This window comes from Perna viridis, chromosome 12, assembly GCF_037379345.1.
Source record: "Perna viridis isolate PV_CMFRI_1.1 ecotype Kerala chromosome 12, ASM3737934v1, whole genome shotgun sequence".
Lineage (NCBI taxonomy): Eukaryota > Metazoa > Mollusca > Bivalvia > Mytilida > Mytilidae > Perna > Perna viridis.
Window position 1 is genome coordinate 36894007 of NC_142456.1, and position 23193 is coordinate 36917199.

The 23193-nt window shown below is 33.1% G+C and overlaps 1 protein-coding gene across 3 annotated transcripts in view; it reads right to left on the reverse strand.

Moving 5' to 3' along the window:
• LOC148602174 (uncharacterized) overlaps window positions 1-23193 on the reverse strand; it is a 41098-nt gene that overhangs the window by 4982 nt on the left and 12923 nt on the right. For 2 of the 3 annotated variants that reach the window (XM_088556584.1, XM_088556585.1), the window contains exons 5-15: window positions 20869-22117; window positions 17909-18072; window positions 15496-15649; window positions 14133-14283; window positions 11059-11157; window positions 9466-9588; window positions 8235-8279; window positions 5467-5640; window positions 4283-4382; window positions 2746-2985; window positions 1236-1973 (exon numbers count right to left, since the gene is read on the reverse strand). In XM_088556584.1, the coding sequence (XP_088412710.1) occupies window positions 1236-1973; window positions 2746-2985; window positions 4283-4382; window positions 5467-5640; window positions 8235-8279; window positions 9466-9588; window positions 11059-11157; window positions 14133-14283; window positions 15496-15649; window positions 17909-18072; window positions 20869-22117 (3237 nt within the window). The remainder of the gene's footprint in view (window positions 1-1235; window positions 1974-2745; window positions 2986-4282; window positions 4383-5466; window positions 5641-8234; window positions 8280-9465; window positions 9589-11058; window positions 11158-14132; window positions 14284-15495; window positions 15650-17908; window positions 18073-20868; window positions 22118-23193) is intronic. The other variant, XM_088556587.1, reaches the window with a different exon arrangement.

Genomic DNA, 23193 nt, shown 5'->3' on the forward strand with positions numbered 1-23193 from the left:
AGTTAAAAAAAGGAAATTAATTTGTTTCAATTTAATTTTTATGAATATTTAACAGATTACTTTTGATATTTATGACGTTCACAACAACATGGTCTTTCCCTTTAAGAGGAAAATGATAAGTTCATTGATTCTTGAATTCGTGGAATTGATAACTCCATCATACAAACAAATGGAAAATTTCCTTTTCATTGGAAACAAAATTTCTTGGTATATCAAACCCACGAATTCAACGAAAATTGGTACCCCACTAACAATAATACTTCGGCAGTACTAAGACCCAAATTACCGGCTATATAGTAGTCTTGGAAGCACATTGAATCAGATAAATCAAACTAAACATTACAGGGGTTTCAATTCTATCCCTATTTTATCACACTGACCCTAGCAATTGTATTGCCATTTATTGGATACCTACTGATAAAATCAAATTAATAGCCCATGAAAGAAAGGAGACAAATTTACAGGGAAAACATCTGAAACAAGAATTTCATTCACAATGGATATTTTAAAAAATGCTTATTTCTGGCCCCCTTTTGCCCCATTATCCTTAAAGGTCCTAAAAAGAAATCCCAAGCTTCCTTATGTGAATGGCACCTTGTGGTAAAACTGCATAATGATCTATACACTAATCAAGAAATATTGTCCAGACATGAAGTGTCTACCCATGACGAAGTTGATGCTGCATGATGACGACAGTATGATACCATTATATTATAATTATTATCAAAACTGAAAATTATTTGCTGTCATATAAAAAGATAAAAGAGTAATCAAGGGAACCAAGGTTATAGCGGTAATCAAAAGAATGTAATCCTGGGACAAAGACCAGACAAGGAAAACAGACATTCACAACAAAGAACATAAAGTAACTAAAAAACATACATACAAAGTAACAAAAGTAAATGAGCAACTCTGACTCCACTAAAAACACCCACTGAGTTGCTCATAAAAAGATAAAAGAGTACAAAAAAGAAAGTTGGTGTACCATGTAAGTTAAGAGGCTGGTGAATTCTTTTGCAAAAGTTTTATTTTAACTTTTTTTTTGGTAAGACCTGTAACACGAAAATCAAACTGTCATGAATATTTTATATGAAGAAAATTACATTACAGTTTGGGGATAATCACAACTTTAAAGCTCAAGGAAAGTAGACTGAAAGCAGTAACCATGAAAAAAATATAAAATTACAAAAAAATTTTCATGTTTACAGAGTTTCGTTGACTACTGTTACAATTACCTGCATATTGATCAGCTTTGGTTGAGGATTCAGCTCCATATATACCCTGACCAAACATAGCATTATCTCCTCCATGTTTTTCATCAAGACCCTTGTTGATGATATTGTCAACATACTTTTCAGGAGTTCCATGGAAGAAATAAAGCTCATTGGCATATGAGAACAAATCTAGGTCAACTGTCAAAGCCCTACTAATTTTTTCTGTTAGTACTGGACCTTTCACAGCCTTTGTTGTTTTAATATTTTCTAGCCTTGGGTACCTCCTTCTATCTGCTAATCTTCTGTAAAATCCCTTTTTCGAAGTTTGATATTTATCAAACAAGTCAAAATTTTCGATTCTCTGAACCTTTGTTATTCTAATTGCTTGGTGACATAAATTTTTTGCATCACTCCCTTGTCCTACCTTGCCCCTTTCCCATGTGCTTTGAACAAGATATTCTATCTGTTTCAATGTTTCACTATGGACGTCAACAAGATAGCCATTACCAAATAACTTTTTGCCTGTGTCCTTAACTTTATCAAACAATCCTTCCCCTTTCCTGAAATGTTTCCAATACATAGGGACAACAGTACTTTCTACACTTTTTTCCATCCACCACTGCGTTGAATACTTCTCAGACCTACGATTTTTGGTGGGTTCTCCTGAAGTGTGGTAATCTTTCAGTAATATTTCTAAGACATCACCCTTTGACTTCATCACTGCATCCTTCTCCCCCTTCAGTCTGAGAACAGATCCATCTAAACAAAGATGTTTCATATTAAAACACAAGCAGTACTCAAATTACCCCCTTTTTAACCCAACACCTTTTGGACAGAAGGGTTTATTTAATTGAGGCAAAAGTTTGATTTAAATAGGTTCAAATTGTGTTGACAGAGACATTAAGAACCTAACACCTGTACAAGTGCAAAATGGCCTTAGATGGGGAAATCTCAGCCACCCAAAGGTAAGATTTAATTATTCTCCAATTAGGCTAGGTATAACATTTAACCCAAGAGTGTCTGAGAAATTCCCTTAGAATTAATTTCAATTAGAATTGAAATGATCTACATTTAACAGCAGATCATGACTTATCAGGCCAGTGATATGCCATAACCAGGTGTAAAATTTAGGTCACTTCAAAACTGTATTAATAAACTGCAAGAAATAATCAACCACCAGTTATTCTAGATAAAATTATTATTTAAAAAAATTTCAACCATATGTATTCGATATTGGAAAGATATAACCATTCATCATTCTTTTGATTACCACTATAACCTTGGTCCCCTTGATTGCTCATTAATTTCTTATTCAATTGTGCCAAATTTAATGGGAAAGAGCACATGTTCTATCTCAATCTGTGGGTGAGATAAGGAAATCTCACACAGCTAAAAATAGGAATTTTCTTGTCTGTTTAGTGAGAAATAAATAGTTTTCAGAAGATGTTAGGTTTTGACAGGTTTGCAGTTAACTGAAGGTTTGGTTTAGACAAGTTTCTCTGTATAACATACAACATGGACATGTGCTTACCCTGTTCCAACCAGACATGATTTTTATTGGCAATAGTCGTCATTTTCTTCCATGTGTCTTTATGCAAGTTCTTCATGTTGGAAGGGGTACACGTTTCCTCAAACAGGAAAGTATCTTTGATATCTTTTGTTAAAGCTTTCCTGAGTTTTTCGCCCTCTGCCTTGGATACAGCAAATAGCTCCAAAGAAACAGTTGATCTTGTTTTTTCATTCTTTTCATCATCTGAATCATGATTATCATCTACAAAAGGTAATTTTAGTCATAAATCATCAATATTAATCACACTGAATCAACTTTGATGTTGTATAAATCATTTGACCTATGACACTCCAAAATAAAGTAACCAAAAAGTGAATAATTAAAATATCCCCCTATAAAAGATCAAGATTGTATAACTCTGAAGGTAAAAATAAGAAACAATTAGAAATACTGTAAACAAAGCTTGGTACTACCTGCACTCCTCTCCCTAGAAGCCATTTAATTATACAGGGTCTGTCACTCTTGTTCTAGTTTCATTTTCCTTTCCAATGTTCCAATATGCATTTTATTGTTTACGTAAAGATCTGGAAACCTTGCATTACAATGCAAAATTTTACGTTAATGCTTTTCTTAATATCTGTATCATGTAAAACTAGATATTAGTCCTTTTTAATCAGTATTTTTTTTTTATTTTAATACTGACTTTATGCTATGTTAGTGACAAATCTTTGTGCATTTGAATGGTAGAGGATCCATGAATGACGAGACTGGGATCATGTGATAAAGAAAGTGTAAAAGCTTCATTGAATTTCATTCAGTGTTTTTTAAGAAGAGTGGCTGATTACAAGATAGTTCCCCTTAGTCAACCAATGACCAATTTCATGTTTTGCATCAGAAAATCAAAAAAAAAACATTCAGATGGGAAAAAAAATATGAGATGCACAATGGCATCATGCTATTTAGAAATTGTGCTGAAATTTAATCTAATTCCTACAGTGAGTTGAAAGGTATTGTGGATAAGAACTGGGGCAGGCAAACAGATGCAGAGCTGCCAACCCCTAGTTATGGAAAATAATGAGGCAGGCAGTCCACTGGAGATTTTTTGTGAAGAGTAGACAATTTTTTGTTATATCAAGCTTCTATCTGAGCTCAATCGAAAACCAAGAGGTTCATTTTGTATTTTACAATACATAACTGGCGTGCATGTGGAAAATCCAACGAAAAGGATTTACTAATTGTAGGATATGGTCATGACAATGAAAAGAATTTTTTTTTCATTTAAAATAAAAAATCGTTCGATTCTCGTTCTTATTTGTACAGCATTTCTTAATGGCCAAAATCAAAAGATTTGGTGCAAAAATATTAATGATTGGCAGCTCTGCAGATAAATAGCATGATCACTGTATACCTCCAATTCTTCAAGTAGGGGTTTAATTAATTAACTAAAAGCAAAAGCAAGCACTCTCACACGAGGAGTAGCATTTTTTGTTCCTATTTTAAATACAAACAAAATACATTTTGTGCCTATCTAAAAAGTTCCGCAAATAAAAATACAAACTTCTAGATGGTATGTTCTGTCTACTACTTGGGGATGAACCTTGTAACTTGCGTCGAAATTCTTCTAAAGTACCTTCATCATAAATCACAAACTTTATCTTCTGTAATATAGATATATATTTTTCTCTAAGTTGTCAACTGTAATACAATGTATAGTACCAGTAGCTAGAAGAATCAGACAATGAACAAATAATAGCACAGGCAAAAGCATGAGACTGTACTCTACTTGCTAAAATAACAAGCAACTCGTAGCCATATGTCCCTGCCCCGTGCAGGTCAGGGTGGCAAAAGAATAAGCCTGCAGCAGTGCTAAGCTTGTCGTAAAAGACAACTAAGTAGTGATCAGAACCCTAGCCAGGGGCTAGGGCGCTCTGCCCACAGAGCAACTGCGTTGTGTGCCCCAAGTGGTGGTATGGGGTACCCCTGGCATGTTACATGCTGGGGTTGTCAGGCTATAATACAGAAAACCTGACCGCAAACCGTAGTGGTGCACTGTGTTGGGAAAGATGCCACATTCCTCGCATGTTAAAGAACCCTACTGTGGTATTCTCCCGGAGTAGGAACCATAGGGTTCCACCACAGGAGGCTAAATTGCCAGACCCTACCCACCTCTCCCTATTTCCAGTGGCAATCAAAATTTGTCAACCCCATTACCCTCGTGTCCCATCCCATTTTTCATTTCACCATCATTTCATGTTCATTTTATCATCCACTTCATATTCATCACATGAATATAGCTGAAATATTGCTGCTCGGGTGTTAAACCACAACAAACAAAGAAACAAACCATATGTCCTTCGCTGTAGTAAAAGAAGTTGAAATGCAAAAGTCCCATAACTCCTGTAAAATTTGTCAAATCAAATGGAATATGTTCAAATACAAATGGTGACTAACAATGCTATAAACAAAATCCATCAAGAGGTTTCCAAGGAGTTGCATCAACAAGAGCGACCGGATTGACGCACAGACAAATGCATGGGCAGACACTGATATTTCTATGTCCTCTTCTGTGTAGTGGTAAAAAAAACAAAATTGAATCAATTTCCTGATTTTTGTTTTTATAAAACAAGACATCTGGGGAAAAATTCTTTTACAGTAATACCTGGAACTATTGTTGTGGAGGTATCCAAAGAACATTCTAAAATGAAGCATATTTCAATACAAATCAAAACTTGTTATGCTTACTTTGATAGATTTAGTTTTTCTGGCAGCTTCTTTAGCTTCAGACACTAAGCAATCAACTACCAGCTCGTTAGGGTACTTCAAGATCTGGCCTGTTCCTATGGCAGGCATAGCAACACACACAGCATCCATTAAACTGCATTTCTTAAAGCAGTCTCTTACATATCTGGTTAAAATCTATTAACACAAACATAAAAAAATTCAATAAAGACTTTGATCTATAAAAAAAATCTTGAGAACAAATACTTATCAAGATTAATTCATAGAAAGTGACTTGACTTTCTTTCCAATTATGTAAACTGGGAAATTATTGTGCCGTTTATTTTTCATGTGATCAATCTGCAAAATTTTGCACAGTTTTAAATTCCCGAAAGTTCCTCTGATTGTATTATAATGTTCTTTGAAGAAAGTATTCAAAACAGTTTAATTTTCGCATAACAGGTCTCACTACGAAAATTGTGAAATTAAAACTGTCATGCACATTTCACAGATTACAGTACCATTATGGAATTTTTAACATCACAAAAATGGGATTGTCTCAAAATTGCAAAAAATTAAAATACTTTAGTACCATTTTTTATTAAATTGAAGAAATTAAAACTGATAATGCACTAAATATTTTTTTTTTTTTAATTTTTGAAGTTGCACATTATTATGCCAGGTATATCCACACAGGAAGTTGATATCAGACAGCACCCAAAATTGTTTATAATGTATGTCCCATCAATATAAAGCTACATACCAAATTTCAAATCAATTCATCAATTTGGGAATAAGAAAACTGTGATGAAATTGATGGACTAATAAGGTGATTCCAATTTACCACCCTCTCATTGAATGGAGGTATAATTAAAATATAACTGTGTTAAATTTGAAGTTTTGCTGATGTCCATCTGTTGTTTTACTGTTGCAAATTGAGTTTACCTTGTATAGATGGAAGTCCACAAAACTTAAAGTACAAAAATGTAATCTCTATTGTAATGAAATTCTCATAAATGAGGTGTGATGCATAAAATCCTATCTTTCATTCATTTAATCAGGATTTTGTTGACCAATGTTGACCACCTCACAAAATCCTACCCTAAAGAAAATTGTTCTTTCAAAAAAGTTGAAAATTGTAATGTACCACTACCTTAGGGTTTAAGAATCTTGGTTCATAGGGAATTAATATACCGTAAACCAATTTGGTTGTGAAAAATTCATTCAACATTGAACAAGTATAAATATTCTTCAAAATTGTCATTATCTTTATTGTCAATATTATAGTAGGTCTGTACTTTTTATTGTTACATGTATGCAAATTATCTTGATTGCAATATTTATAAGCGATAATTTAGGAATCGATTCTGACTGGTAGATTGAGAATTTTACACTTGAGTAGGGCCAATCAAAACCCTAGTTATATAATTATATTACACTATAATTTAATATAACAGTATTTAAACCTGTAAAAATTCATGAACTTATATATGTTATTTTTTTATGCAACTCATGCAAACCTGAGAGTAAGTGATACATGCATAAATATTGAATTTGCCTCTGCATGATTTTTTGATAGATTCATACTTGTGACTTTAGATGATAGTTGGTAATTTCTATCTAATTTGGTTTTCAAAATGGTAACAATCATCTCTCAAGAGCAATAACTCTTTAATTTGAGTTATCACACCGCTTAGACCCAAATGAGACTTTTCAAAGCCTTATTTTAATATTAGTTAAAAAAAACTAAATTATTTCAACCTAATGTGGTCTTTAAAATAGCAAGTCAAAACAGAAAAAAATCATCCAGAGATTTTCTGCTGATTTGGGGAAGCTGAAGGTCCATGCAATTGGGAAAAAGAGTGTGAAATTGTGACTTGAAAATAATATTACTTGGAACAATATTATTCACTATTTAAAAAATAAGACCATGAGGTAACTTCTGGATGACATGCATATTTGACATTGTCATCCAGGTGGGGTCTCTCTGACATATTCACCATATCTATTCTTGTTATATTGATACAGTAAAGTAAAGAGAGGATTTTAAGCATCTCATAAATATCTATTTCAATCATGTACAAATCTTGAGATGATGTCTCAAGTCACAATTGGGAATTTCACTGCTGAAATTTGGGAAATTTGGAGCATGTATCTCTTTAAGAAAGAGGCTCTAAAAAACAATTAGAAAATCAAGTGAAGCAACTCAGATATGAGTAGTCTAACAGTTTTAATCCTCTCAAGGTACTTGTAAGCCTTGTAATAAACAGACATCGATCATTTATTAAATGTGTATGATTTTATAAATCCAACAAATAATCTGAAGTAAGCAAATCTAAAGTAAATCAACTGCTGTAAAAAACAAACAGAATGGTAAATTCACATTTTGCAAAAGTGGTTTGAAATCATAATGCTAATATTTTCTTTCTTTCAAGCCAGGAGAGTTACAAGCAAGGCATTATCTATCCTTCATGCTAGGAGATCTTGTTAGTCATATCATGAAGTCACATGCCTTGTTGTGCTGGGTATACCCCACCCTTACAGAATCTGATATCGAATGCTTAACCTTTCTACTAAATTTCATTAAAATCCCTTGAGTGATTTAAGGAGTTGGGCTTAAAAGTAATATTGAGAGACGAAAAAGACACACAGGGTGATTCTTATGTTAAACCCTAAATTAGTTTACCAGGATTGCTGGGGTGGGGGAATGGGGTATAATTACAGTGACAGACAATTTAAATAAACATGCATCACAAAGAACAAGAAATATGAGAACAATCTTGAATTAATACCTCTAAGTATACATCATCTCCTCCTTCAACACGTTCATCAGGGTTCTTCACTCACCATAGAAGAAAAAAATTATATTTCCTATTTTTCCAAATTTTGATGAATATCTATCCTTGGGCTGACATTTTCATCCCGTTGGGGTTGTTTGACATACACATTATACCTATACTCATTATATTTCTTGCATAAAATATAACAAGGATAGGTACAGTGAATATATCATATAGACAATAATCCCAGATCAAAATGTCAGTTTAAAATGTTGGGTACTTTTAGTTCTAAAAGTCAAGACATCTTTTTCTTTTAAAATAGATAATCTATCATGTATAAATTTGTTAGATTTTAAAAGGTTTTGATTTCTAAGTGTTTTATAGAGTACCGGTAACCAAGGGAACCAAGATTCTAGCGGAAATCAAAAGAATGCAATCCAGGGACAAAGACCAGACATGGAAGGGTAATCAAGGGAACCAAGATTCTAGCGGAAATCAAAAGAATGTAATCCAGGGACAAAGACCAGACAAGGAAGACAGAAAAACACAACAAAGAACATAAAGTAATTAAAATGATACATACAAAGTTACTCAGACTCCACTTAAAACTGGGAGCATGGACCAGGTGCCCTGGTAGGGTAGGCGTCCTTTTTTCATAAACATAGGTGTTCACCCTTGAAAATTCTTAGGTGAGAGATCTCTCTTTCAAAATCTACTTAAAGGGAAAGATGTGTCAAGGTTTTAATTTTGCAACATGTTTGACAAGAACTGAAGTAATTTATAATGATTTTAAGCTGAAACCTCAAATAAGACAGGAGAAATTGACCCTGAATCTCCCTCTCTGACAAAGTCATGTAAACAGGAGATAGTTGAATTTTCCATAACATATCTGGAGACTTAACACCTTTGTATCAATGACATTCTATTTTTTTCCAAATTAGAATTAAACAAAATGTTGTCAAACTTACAGATACTATAGTTTTGTAAGAGATCATTTTCTTTTATTATCGTGTCATATTTTGGGGGTCATATACAACTGAGTAATATAACCACATAAAAGTCTTGTAAAGGTGTCAAAAACCAAAAAAAATAATTTTATTTCACCAAAACAACATTTTGACAGAATATAGACTTTGGTGAAAAAAATTCACAGAAAAGTTTGAAATGGAACGGACTCATACACAGATTCATGGAAGCCTGCCATTTTCTACATCCCTGTATCGCTGGGTACAATCAAACTTACAGTTCTATCCCTATTGTATATCGGTAACACTATATGGCAGATTTGTGCACATTTCAGTCCTCCAGATTTATTACCGAAGTATACACCCTTCACATCCTTCCCTTCACATGCTCGCATAAAATTCTAAAAAAAAAATGTGAAATTATAATAGGATAATTAATTGGAAAGAGAAAAACCTAAATATGATCACAAGTTAAGCACCAGCCCATATAAAATTCAGCCAATGCCTATGGTAAGGTGATTCATGGTATAGAAAAACCCATGGATCAGACTATATTCGGTGGGTTTTGTGCACTAATCACCTCCTGTCTGATTTTTTATAAAGACTGCTACTTAAATGTTCAACTATTCATGGCAAGAGTAATTATATTTTGGCAAAAAATCTTTTCACCCTCACACACTTCAGGGAGTCAACCACAAAATCAATGAAAAATTAAGAATCTTTCACATAAAAATGTAAAATTTGTGGAAGATTTTTATTGATATGCTTTTACATAAAATCTACCACATGCGACAGTGTCAATGTGAAGAATTTGCATATGGACTATTACAAGGCTAACAGGTAATAATTAATAATTTATTCTGATTTTATTGGTTGGTTGGTTCTGCTTGAGCAAACCAGTTTATTTTGTATAACCTTGCTTGGTACTACAACTTCATTAACATGGATTGATCTACTATTTGAACAGGTGATACTCAATAACCTGGTTCTGACACTTTTTTAAAACCTTGAGCGATTTATAAGTGTAAACTGCCACAAATCAGGTTATTTTGTATAACCTGTTAAAAAATTAAAAACATTCCACCATGATTTTTGTTATTCATGATAACCAATTGATTATCAATTTCAACATAAATCTTCAATTTTGTGATCAGTAGATTGGTTGATATTAGTGTAATGTTTTCATGGGATAAAGGAAGAAGCTACCGAATACATTTCGCATGTAAATTTTCAAAATGTATTACACAGGGAACATATGAAAAATCATTGTTATCTATACAATACACAATTAAAATATCTTTCAAATTACAGGCTTACCGAAAAATAATGCAAATGAAACAAAAGGTGGTATTACCTAAATTTGTTTTTAAGTCCCAAAACCACTTAAAAAACTTCAGAAGACACATTTATGATAAAAACATACATAGGAGTTGAATTACAGGCAGATCATACCAATTACACAAAGCATTCTTTCTGTCATCTTGCAAAAGCAAACAAAAAGATGCTTTTTCAAAGAGCAAATAGTATTTGAAATGATGTAAAAAATTGTCTCCAAATTATTCAAAAGGAATTTTCGGTACAAATATATACATGGTAAAAATAGAAACATTTAAATGTAAATCCTCTTTCCTGGGAATTGATTAGTGGGAAAATATTCTATAGAAACGTAATAGGAATTAAATTACAAGAAAAATAAGTTTGGTGACCCCAAATATTCAACAAATAACTCTGTCAAAAACCTCGTTTTTCTAACATTCTATTGAAAATTTTCTGAACAAATGCAGAGACTGTGGTCTATCCAAATAAAGAATTTTTATACATACTTAAACGTCACTAATGGGACAAGTAGAGGGCTAAATAAAAATCATTACACTTTCAAATTCAGGTCCTCCCTGCTTCATGAAATCTTTGGATATTCTACCAGTTGTTAGTTTGCATTTCTCAGCTTTAACATGCACCAAAACTGACGCCTGAAAAGAATAAATAAGATAGGTGGAGTGCTAATATTGTTTCATTGTTATATTTGCACTGTTCCTAGTAAGTGGGAGGAGGGTTGACCCGTCACTAACATTTTTAATCCTGCCACATACTTCATGTGTCTGCCCCAAGCCAGGAACTTGTAGTCCAGTGGTTGTTGTTATTTAATGTTCTTTGTTATTTGCTTTGCATTAGAACTATATAGATTTAGGTCAACTTTTGTCTTTTATGAATAATTTCACATTGTTTATTTTGGGGCCTCTTACAGCTTGCCTTAAGTATGGGTTTTGTCCATCACTGAAACCTTTTTTTGGTGGCCTGTAGACATTTGATTGTTTCTTGCTTGGCATTAGGTGATTATCCCATTGGCAATCATACCACACATTTTTATATTTTCCATTGAACATCTGAAGACAGGCCTCGCGACAGGGTCAAATGCAGCATTCTTAAATAAGTAAATATCCAATCAAAAAGGTTGTAAAACTGATTTATTCAACAGGTCATAGTTTTCGTTTCCTTGTTTGTCTACCCCGGACTTGACTTTTTATGAGCAACTCGGCAGGTGTTTCTAGAAAAGTAGAGAACGCTTACACTACCAGTGCACCTGGTCCATGCTGAGTCTGAGTTGCTGATTTGCTTTTGTTACTTTTTATGTATGATTTTAGTTACTTTATGTTATTTGTTGTGTATGTCTGTTTTCCATGTCTGGTCTTTGTCCCTGGATTACATTCTTTTGATTACCGCTATAACCTTGGTTCCCTTGATTACTCATTCAAGGACTTCAAAGTTGATGTTTATAAAGCTTAGACAATGTCACAGAAGTGATATAATATCAGTTTTTTTTTTTCATTTACAAGAAAACTTTACTATACCAGACCTGTTTATGCTCCAATCCATTTTTCTGGCTGTATTTATAAACCTTATCTGTAAAATCCTGAACTTTGTGTGACTTTGGGTTTAAAGGAGAGAATCACAATCTGTAGCTAGTAATTTTTAGTTAATATTCATTGAAACTACAAATAACTTGTAAAGGTAAAACACTTTGCTTTACATAGATTGCAAAATACTCAAGGGTTTAAATAAAAGATGGTACGAACCCAGGGAAAGAATGGGATTCTTTATTTCTGACCTTACACAGCCAAATGATAATCTTACTGTGCTCGATTCATATAATCACAGGGTTCGAAATTACCATTGGTCCACTAGCCCGTGTCTAGTAAAATCAGTCACGGTCTAGCAAAATGCTTTATTGTACCAGTCCAGTGGTCTAGAAGAATTTTTCAGAAATGTACCCAGAATTAGTTATTTCATAATTCCATGCTTAAGGATTTGAGAGGCATTTTTCAAACATACATCGCTATTGATCAATTTCATGGTAAACCAAATCGGTACTTCTCATACTTTCTCATATCACAAAGGTAAGTAACTGAACTGCAGGAAATTAACTGAGTAGTTCCGAAAGAAAGTAAGCAAGTGGCAACACTTCAAAGGGGTGTCGAAACCTACCCCTCAAAAATGATCCTCCAATGAAATAGGGGAACAAAATAAAGCGCATGACTCTACGAAGAGGTGCCAAGCGTTTCAGAATCATTGGAATAACTGTACTGTTAATATTGTCGTGATAACACTAGTGGGGGTGGTGACAGCAAACTTATAACTGGAACCAAAAAAATAGGATACACTTGACTGGCACGAGAACACTTAACAACACATAAAGGCTAGTGATATCTACCATGCCATGACAGCTCTGAGTATATAAAGGCTAGTGATATCCACCATGCCACGAAAGCTCAGAGTCTGAATATGAATCTGACATTGAATTTCAGCTAAACCCAGATGATAAAATTGTGTTCACTGTTGCAATTAAAATTGTTGTGTCATAGCAAGTTAATCAATTGAAAGTTTGCAGCTTATAAAGTTTTAAGATAATATTTTATGTTGTCTTCTAAGTTCTGATGCCCATTGGCTGGCATCATTTCTATACATTTATTTTAAAAATTACCTTCTTAAAGATCCCAACTTCAAAGCAATAAAAAACACAACAAAAATGAATGAAATGCCACTTTTATTCAGAACAAACCACCTGAAACTGTGTTATTCAGTTCAGAATTTTATCAAAGCTATAAAATCAGGTCTAGTGGCTTGTTTGCAGGTCTAGGTATTTGTTTTGTCTACTAGACAAATATCTAGACTAATTTCAATCCCTGTAATCATATGATATTTAACATATGATAGTCATATGATTATCATATGATTCTAATGTGTTAATTTTGGCTTGAAAACATATGATAATCATATTGTGCTCTATTTATATGATTATCATATGAAGCACACCATATGATTCTCATATTTGGCACATTTGCCAGTGTATTCCTTTGAAATTTCATTAGCATATATCCTGATCAATAAACCAGGCCTTTTAATTGATACTTATAATTGTTGACTTTTGATCTGAAACATGTAATATTCCTGAACCTTCCTATTTTGTTCCTGTCACAACCTAAAAAATCAATCCACATCTTCCTTTGAGGGTGTGGAATAATGTGATATAATTTCAAAAAGGCACATTTACTTATAGTCAAGTTATGGTACAGACATCTGGAAATGCCCATGGGTTCCTCTTTAATCTTAATGGTTCAAATCTTAACCCCAAAATCACACTCAGTTAGACCTTTGTGGTATAGAGAGTGGGGCAATATTGGAGACATTCATATGGTTTTATTGGAGTTATACTGTTAAATTCTATGAAATACTTGTTTTAATATCGAAACTGTTGAGGCCACAACCCCAAATGTATATACCAACCTTCCTTGAGACAATTGAAAACTCGTAAAATTTTATGAAGATCATCCAACTAATATTCAAGTTATTGCACAAAAACCAAGTGTGGATGACAACAGTTCCATGCCATTATACATGTACTACTTAATATTTTTTGCTGTTGTATTAAAACTATATAAATTCTAACCCCCTCATAGACAATATTTCCTTTTATCAATAAGATTTCAGTCCGATCAAAAACCCATCTGTTGTTATCTCTGGCTGGAAACTCTTTGGGACGAGCACCTCCAAAATTTGGTTCTGTGTTCCTTCTTTTCAACTCTGATTTGTCTTGGTAGCTAAATTATAAAATATAAAAATGGGTCAAATATAGAAATGGCCAAATTTCGTTAAACAGGAAATTGATGTCTGACAGGCCTAAAATTGAATCCCACAATATGGGACCTATACCTGTAAACATATCAATTTTCATGGTTGCTAATTTTTGTGGATTCTGTCAAGTGAACATATTTACCAGTATCAATTTTCGCGCTTTCAAAAAAATGATTAGCGTTATATAGTGTTAAAAATTAATTTCAAGTGTATTATTTTTCATGGTTATCTGTCCACCATTAGTTTGTTTACAGTATTGTTAACAAGAAATGACCATTGATATAATAGTAACAGAGTCATATAAAAAAAGACAGAAATCTGGAAATCGTAAAATGTTCGAAAATTTGTCAAATCGTTAGGAATTTGAAAACAATATAAATAATATCTAACATAAAATTAAGATTAAACAGGTAGGAATGCATATCCATTGGATTATTCATAAGTTCACATATTGCCTTAAAAAAAAAGTATTCTGTGTTTCTGGTAACATCTCCCTCAAAATTAGGGTTGGTAGGTAAGGTTTTTTTTTTGAAAAAAATTATAGATTTGCAGGATATTGAAAGCTACAGGTTTTGCTGCCTCTATTATGACACCATTGAATATTGAACTTGTCATAGTCACGGCCATATCAGAGAGCAAGGCGATTCTAGTAAAATATCGATGACGGAAATGCCCAACATCTGTATATTTTTGGGGGGTTTTTTGACACCATAAAAAATTTAGGGTCAGCCAGGAAAAAAAGATGTTTAACATCATCTCCTTTGATGGAGGAATTCTTTAATCTAAGTTGATGGATGTAAAAAAAGAAATCTCTTTAAGGCCACAATAAAAAAAAAATTTCTACATTCTCATTAAACTTTCTTCAAAATTTGGGGCAGGTAGGCTGAATTCATGTAGTATTTTTTTTTTCAACTCAAGTGAAAAGTGTTGTTAATTTTTAAAGAATTGAGCTTAACTGGACACAAATTCAAAGAAAATTTTTTTTAAGGGCTGGAAAATTGGGTCACTAAGGATAAGAATCTAGGATATTTTTTTATTTTGGCCTAAACCAAACCGTTTTATGGCCAATCAAAGAGCTGGCAGAAGACATAATTGTTAACTTGGGAACATATTTTTTGTCAATAGAAAACTGAAAAGATGCTGAAAACACCAAGTCGATTTGCTTGGCCTATACTTACCCATGCAGAGAGGGAAAGGATCTGACAGTTGGAAATTCTTTGTCATTTTTCTTTTCAACCTTTACTCCACATTTGTTTTTCTCCTCAAACTCACGCAAAAACTTTTTCCCTCGTCCTGAATCAAGAGCCCTAGACATGATGCTCAAATCTGTGTCTGGTAAGAAAATAGTCGATATTATAAACTGCTTTGTAAAGTGCAGCTTGATACAACCATAAAAGTTTGGAGTAGTTATGTTAACCAAATCTAAGCTTGACACATACTGGATTGCAAACAAATATTTTAATTATTCCTTTTTTTGTGCAGTGTGCCTATTGTTCATGTTTTTTGCTTGATTTTCCTGTGAAAATATATGCAAGCAAATTTTAGTAGTTTCAAAAACACAGATGCCTAACCTTTCATCAAGTGGTTTGGTAGATATTACGTTTACAATATTTCTAGACAAAGAGAGTAAGATATACAGGGTGGTTCCTTTATCAATAAGGTTATTGTTTTTTCCGTTATTCTTACTGCCTGATAATTTCTGGAAATTTCAGCAATTTCCAATAACAACATTATGTCAAATCAATTGTGATGTCACTGATAAACAGAATAATGTCAGTTTTGAACTTCTTGACAAAACATCACATTTTGCCTAACAGGCTCACTGTGATATTTCCTATCTTGACTTCAAAACTGCTGTTATTTTGTATTTATTATATTGTACGTACAATTGCAGTGTGTGAAACCTCTTTTTAAGAGTTCTATAACCAAACCAGGAAGTTACTTTCCATTACACGTTGCAAAAATAAAATTTCACAAGCCAGTTGATAGTCTAAGTACCACCCTTACACCAAGTGTCAGGTTGACAGAAATATTTTGGAATGTTAAAGACAAACATGAAAAAATGTGAGCAATGCTCACTAACCTGATACCCCACTCCCCCATTTAATAATACATAACGAAAATAGATATGGTGTATATATGTCAAAGAGACAACAACCTCACCAGGATGAAAATGTCAACCCAAAGCCAGCCAATGGTCTTCAATGAATGACATGGAAACCCTCACACCACTGGGCACTTTTAATGCATGACGTGGAAACCCTCACACCACTCGGCACTTTTAATGAATGACGTGGAAACCCTCACACCACTCTGCACTTTTAATGAATGACGTGGAAACCCTCACACCACTGGGCACTTTCAATGAATGACGTGGAAACCCTCACACCACTCAGCACTTTTAATGAATGAAGTGGAAACCCTCACACCACTGGGCACTTTTAATGAATGACGTGGAAACCCTCACACCACTCGGCACTTTTAACATGTTTAAACTTCAATATTGATTTGGATCTAAAACAGGAGGTGCACAGTGGGAACAAAAATTCCATGAAAATTTCATTCAATTCCATTCAGTGGTGTAGGAGGAGTAACAGAAGGAAGTACAGATGGAAGGAAGGAAGGAAGGAAGGACACTCCCATCACTATATACTCCACTAGTCAGGATATTATCACTTGCCACCTTTAGGGACAATAAGATATTTATTGGAAAGAGTGAGTAACAAAGACATGATCAAGAGTACTAAAAAACATCTAGATTTTACAATTACACAAGATTTAGATCTTTAAGCATTCTTGGCACAATTTATTAATCACAGGCAACAGGAATTTCACAAGAAATTCATGTTAATTGAGCTTCACATGAAATTCACATGTTATTCAAATTTCATGTGACCCTTCACATGAATTACAGCTAAAGGCTCAATTCACCTGAATTTCACATGAACTCTGTCACGAAGTTTATTTGCTCAATTCAGTTGAAAATTGTGTGAAATTTGTGTGAAAATCATGTGAAATAATTTTGTCTGTGTCTGTTGTTTATTCATGATAACATACTGATTATTCTATGTATAACATAGATTGTCTCCACATTTTATTACTATTTTTAAAATAAATTTTATACTTAATGATTGGCGTTGTGTTTTAGCAGGAGAAAGTCCAAGAGTGACATTACAGAATTTATTCCAAGGTTTGAACTATAGATTTTATTTACAAAGGTAATATTAGATAAATCACTGCTATCTGTATAATAGTGCTAAATATTATGGAAATTTTATAATCGTTTGAGATTTAAAGCTATTTAAATTTCTTCTGAAGCATCTGTGGTATAGATAATTTTTGACTGCTTATATAGGGAAAAAGTGTAGGAAATTTTTTACCCCCATTTTTCCATAGTGCATATCAACTAAATATGACCTATCAATACCTTCAAAGGCAAACTTTACACTCCGAAGTTATTTCTAGAGGTTATGAGGTATAATACATGGACAACATAATAAAATCTTCATATTTTTTTTCCATTTACCACACCTTATGCACATTTTGCCTGATTCTTATATAGAGAAGTACTTTTAAAATACTTGAACTAACCTTTCTTGCTAATTCTGTCAAGATCTACTGGGCCCTCCCAAATCTTTTCTTCCCAATGTCTGATTGCTGTTTTTGTATCCTCCACAATGGCCCTGTCTCCTGTAATTTCTATTGTTACTGATTTAGAACCGTCTCGCTTGTATGTTAGTTCACCATTTCTTTTCCTGAAAAAAAAGATTTTAGTCCATACTCATTCCCAATTTTACAGTACAGATAATTTTTGTAGGGTGCTTGTTTTGACATATTTTAGTGGTCTGCCTAAAAAAACAACAAAAAATCACTTAAATTATTTACACTGGGCTTATAATTACTTATAGTGCACCACTTAGCATCTGCCAAAATTAGAAATGCCAAAATTTTCAGTACACGTATTAACATTTTTTACCTTGATTAACAGGGAATTTTAGTTTGGCACGTAAGTATGGGGCACAATATCTATTCACAAACCCATTTATAAGTTTGTAGAGCAAGGCACTAAATGAACCTAGATATTTAGTTCTACTTTGAAAAAACTGCTTTGAAACAGCTATTTTATATACATGTAAATAGCACCCCTATAGGATTGAGGATGAATTTTGCCATGCATTTATGTGTCTAAGTGATGTTAATAAGTTCCAAGAAATAGACTTGCCTCCAAATTGCCAAATTTAACACATGCAAAATTGCATGCAGTATTCTTAGATTCTACCGTGTATCATTTTAATGTAAATTGGTATACTCAAAGTCTCCTTCTTACAGTCACCTGATATTATGTTTATTTCATTTATATCTAACTTTCCTATAAAATTTCATCAAAATCCAATAAACTGTTTAGGAGAAATAGTGCCATTGAGGTTTCAACATGTAAAGCTCTAACAGGAATATCTCCCTTTGCAGGAATTGCATAATGATTACCTTCCTTTTTGCACACCTACTGGACCTGAACCGATCCATACAAACCATAATTTTGATCTGTCATCAGTCACAGATCAGTTTCTAATCTGTCAATGATCTGTCAAATGGATCTGTTAAACCGATGATCGCATCCATTTTCCATCATTTGACCACTGATTGGTTGATATCTTGAACAGATTCCTTTGTTTCGTTTTTCAATGTTTACAAATATTTACAAAATGAAATACAGTATGACATCAATTTCATTTTTTTTTTTTACATTTGATTTCTAACAAGAAATACTGTGAAAGCACTTTTATTCGTGAATACCAATTTTCATGGATTATGGAAGAAACACAAGTTATTGAATTCGTTGTTTTGAGGTTTTCAGGATACACATCAATGCAAATCTTCTTTATGATGGAAACCAAATTTCGTGGTTTTGGTTTACCCACGAAAACCATGAAAATAGGTACCCCACAAGTATTAGTACTTTCACAGTACTAAATATGATTTTAATATACATTTATTATGGCACTCACTTCGTTTGATTCACTTCAATGAACATTTTGAAATTGACATAAACGGATCATCCATCATTTTTCATGACAAAACCATGATTGGTCACTGGTTATCAATTATCAATTTGTCAGCGATCATTCAATCAGTGGTCATCAATCCGTCAAATAGTTGCAAGGATCAGCTCCGGGACAGTGTTGATGCCCAACCTTCCATTAAGATTTCATCAAATTTAATAAAGAAGTTTAGGATGAGTTACTCTTACAAGATATGTAGACAGATGTTTGAGGTGAAACAGATGCTCAGTTCCTTTTTGGGCAGAGCAGGATATACACAATGTAGTAAAATAATTTCCAGAGTGCAGCTAGATATACCCCTGCAGAGGTCGAAACCTGAATAGAAGGGGCAAATATGGACACAAATATCAGGCTTGACACAGCAGTGAATCTTGATTGTGATTAGATGTATGACACAGGATAACATTTTGACCAAAATGGAAGCAGTCAGATAACTTAAATACTTGCAATAAGACTTTTAAAAGATAACATGAACAGACAAACAGATGGACAGACTTTCAGTGCTTTCTATAGATCCAAGAATTATATTTCTGTATCAGTACAATTTGATAAAAAAAATCAAGAGCCTAGATCAAAAGAAGTTAACAGTTCACAATGTCATGGCATCTGGTGGAAGTAATTTTGAGTTGAAGTCCAAAAACTGGAAATTACTGGAAATATTTGTATGAATTATGTTCCATAACTCAAAAATATAAAATCTAAAAAAAAAAACAAAAAGATGCTTACACTAATAGAAGTAAACTGTTCAATAAAGTTTCAAGAAAAATAATTTTTGTGTTAATGCACTAATATAGGGAATATCATCAACTGTTTATAAATATTAATACCCATAGCTGAAAATTGAAAAATGAAATAAATAAAAATTAAAAGAGAGCTCTTATCGATCAAAAGAAAAAAATCAATTGTCATGAAAATACCGGTAGGTGCAACTGCTATTGAGTTATAATATGAAAGCTGAAAAAATCCGTCATTTTTATAAATCAAGTTCCATAACTCTAAATGATCAAATAAAAAATTTTCAGTTTTTATTGACGAAGCAATTCACCAAAATTCCACTGAAATTGCTGCACAGACTTAGTTATAATTATGTTTAGTCCAAAAACGAAAAATGTCCCAAATTTTGTATGAATATATACATAATAAAGTCAAATAGCTCAAAAACAAAAACAAAAACACACACAAAAAAAAAAAATCAGAATTTTATAAATATCGAAAGGGACCTCAAATCACTGAAAAGAAACAATTCACTAAAGTTTCACAAAAATTGGTGGCAGCATTTTTGAGTTATTGTGTAAAGTGTTTTAATGGCAGATAACCAGATGAACAGCCACTGGTATACCCTAAGATATCCTGCCTTAAAAGACAAGCATATAATTATGATTTAGAATATTAATTTGTCACTCTTTAATTGATCCTTACATTAAATAGAATTGGCATCTTCAACCTTCATTTTGGAAACTTACACCAAGAATTTTAGGATTCATTAGTTACCTTAATTCAGATCTTTGCTTGTCCAAATCATCTTTGAACCCATGAAAGAAGCAAACAGATTTACTTCCCTTTATTTCAATCTTGTCTTTGGATGCATCTGCATTCTTATTTAAGCTTCGTCTGATCTCTCCAGCAGCTGCTTGACACTCTCTACATAAACCATCCACTGAAATTATTTTGTTCTCTCTTACTACTTCAATTTCAACATTGTTTTCTTCTTTCATTTTCTTTTCTAACTTTTTCCACTCAGCCGAGTTCAGAAATTTGAAGTTAGACTCTGCATATTTGACTTCAATGTGTTCAAATTTCTTCAGCAAAACATCTGTAGCCTTTTCAGCTTCATTCTTGGAGAATGCTTGGCAAGCTAAAGTATCTTCACCTTGAACAGAATAAACAGCTCGTATCTTCTCTTTTCTAAGAACGTTGCTTAATTTGCCAGAACACGATTTTAAAACTATTGCCTGGCCTTTTGGTATTCTTCTAGTAACTGATTCTGCTTGATCCAAAATTTCATACATTCTTAACTTAGCTGTTTGAATATTGCTTTTCTCTCCAGTTAAAATAACAGAGTTTTCATTGGAATTTAAACCTACATCATATGTTTCACACTCTTTAGAAAATCTATGAATTCGAAGCAATATTATTTTTTCCCTCTCCATTCCAACTTTCTCGCTATGGCCACCCATTTTCCTTCGTTCTGATGGGCGTGGAGTAACAGGTATCTGAGGAACATCGTCATTGTCTGATATCTCCATGTAAATATGTTCTGATCTTGAACTTGATGAAAATTGCTTCTTTTCACTGGTATCCCTGCTAGCATCCAAACTATCCAATCCATTTGTTATTAAGTATCCATCATCATCCTCATCATCAAAATCTGATGTCAAAAATCTAATTCTAGAATTATTCCCCTTAAATTTACCTTCTGATTTTGCCCTACTCCCCACAATATAACCTACATTTTCAAACCCTTTCTGCTCCAAATGAACAGTATTGACAGTTTTCTGTTCAAACATTTGATATTCATATGTCTCATCATTTGATTTAACCTGAAGTGGTTTACCCAGACATGTCAATTCTTCATATCTTAATGTTTCACTTTTCTTGTTAAGCAATGGTTCATAAGTTTGAACAGGACCTTCATTCAGCAATGTTTCTATGACAACATCATGAAATTTTTCATAATATGGTTCCATGGGAATAGTTTTTCCTTTAAAGCTTTGTGGAGTTTGCAGTAGTTTAAGAAGTGCTAAAATATCAAAATTTAGGACAATTATTACAGCAATTCGAATATAACTAGAACTGTTGCAACTCTACTTACAACACGTAAAATTCAATTTACGCCAAGTAAACTTAAATGGAAGATTCTCATCCAACCTTTACAAAACATATGGGGCAGGTGAGAGAATTCTATCTTTTATTTTGTATTTCTAACCAGACATTTGCTAGCCATATCTAAGTTATTTGATGTATAGATATGTTCCATGCTCCCAGTTTTTAGTGGAGTCCGAGTTGCTCATTTGCTTTTGTTACTTTGTATGTATGATTTTAGTTACTTTATGTTCTTTGTTGTGTATGTCTGTTTTCTATGTCTGGTCTTTGTCCCTGGATTACATTCTTTTGATTATCTCTATAATCTTGGTTCCCTGGATTACTCTTCTGAATCCATAGCCACATGTTTGTGGATATTTATTTTGGAATTTCACAATGTCAAGTCATTGCTAGGTATTTTTTGTGCCTTTAAAGTCAGTCTTACATATATTCAACAATGACTTGTTCACAGCAATTTATTGTCACAGATTTTTCTCACTTTAGAGACAGCATGCAGTACTGAAGCATATAATTGTTGTGCATGCATCTATGCATTCATGTATCCTTCCAATTCGGCGGGTGTTTCTAGAAAAGCACCATGTCTGGTCTTTGGCCCTGAATTACATTCTTTTGATTACTGCTATAAAACTTGGTTCCCTTGATTACTCTTCCATCTTACAAAACATTGGTTAACACATATTTTTATGCCACACTTAATGAGTGATGATATACTAGTCCATCTGTCTGGCAATCTGTCCTTCCAAATTTAATTGCAATTACTTCTACTCTATAAATGGAAAATACAAGTAATACAGGTCATAAATATTGCAAATTTCGCTATAATTAGGTTATTTAATATTTTTTTTCAACAAGAGTAAGTTTCTCATGCTGATCTCTGATCGAGTGGCATTGTCGCAAGACCAAATGACCACAAGATGAAACAATGTTCAATGACCTAATAATATTGAAATTTGCAATATATGATTGGTATGACCTATATATGATTGGTATGAC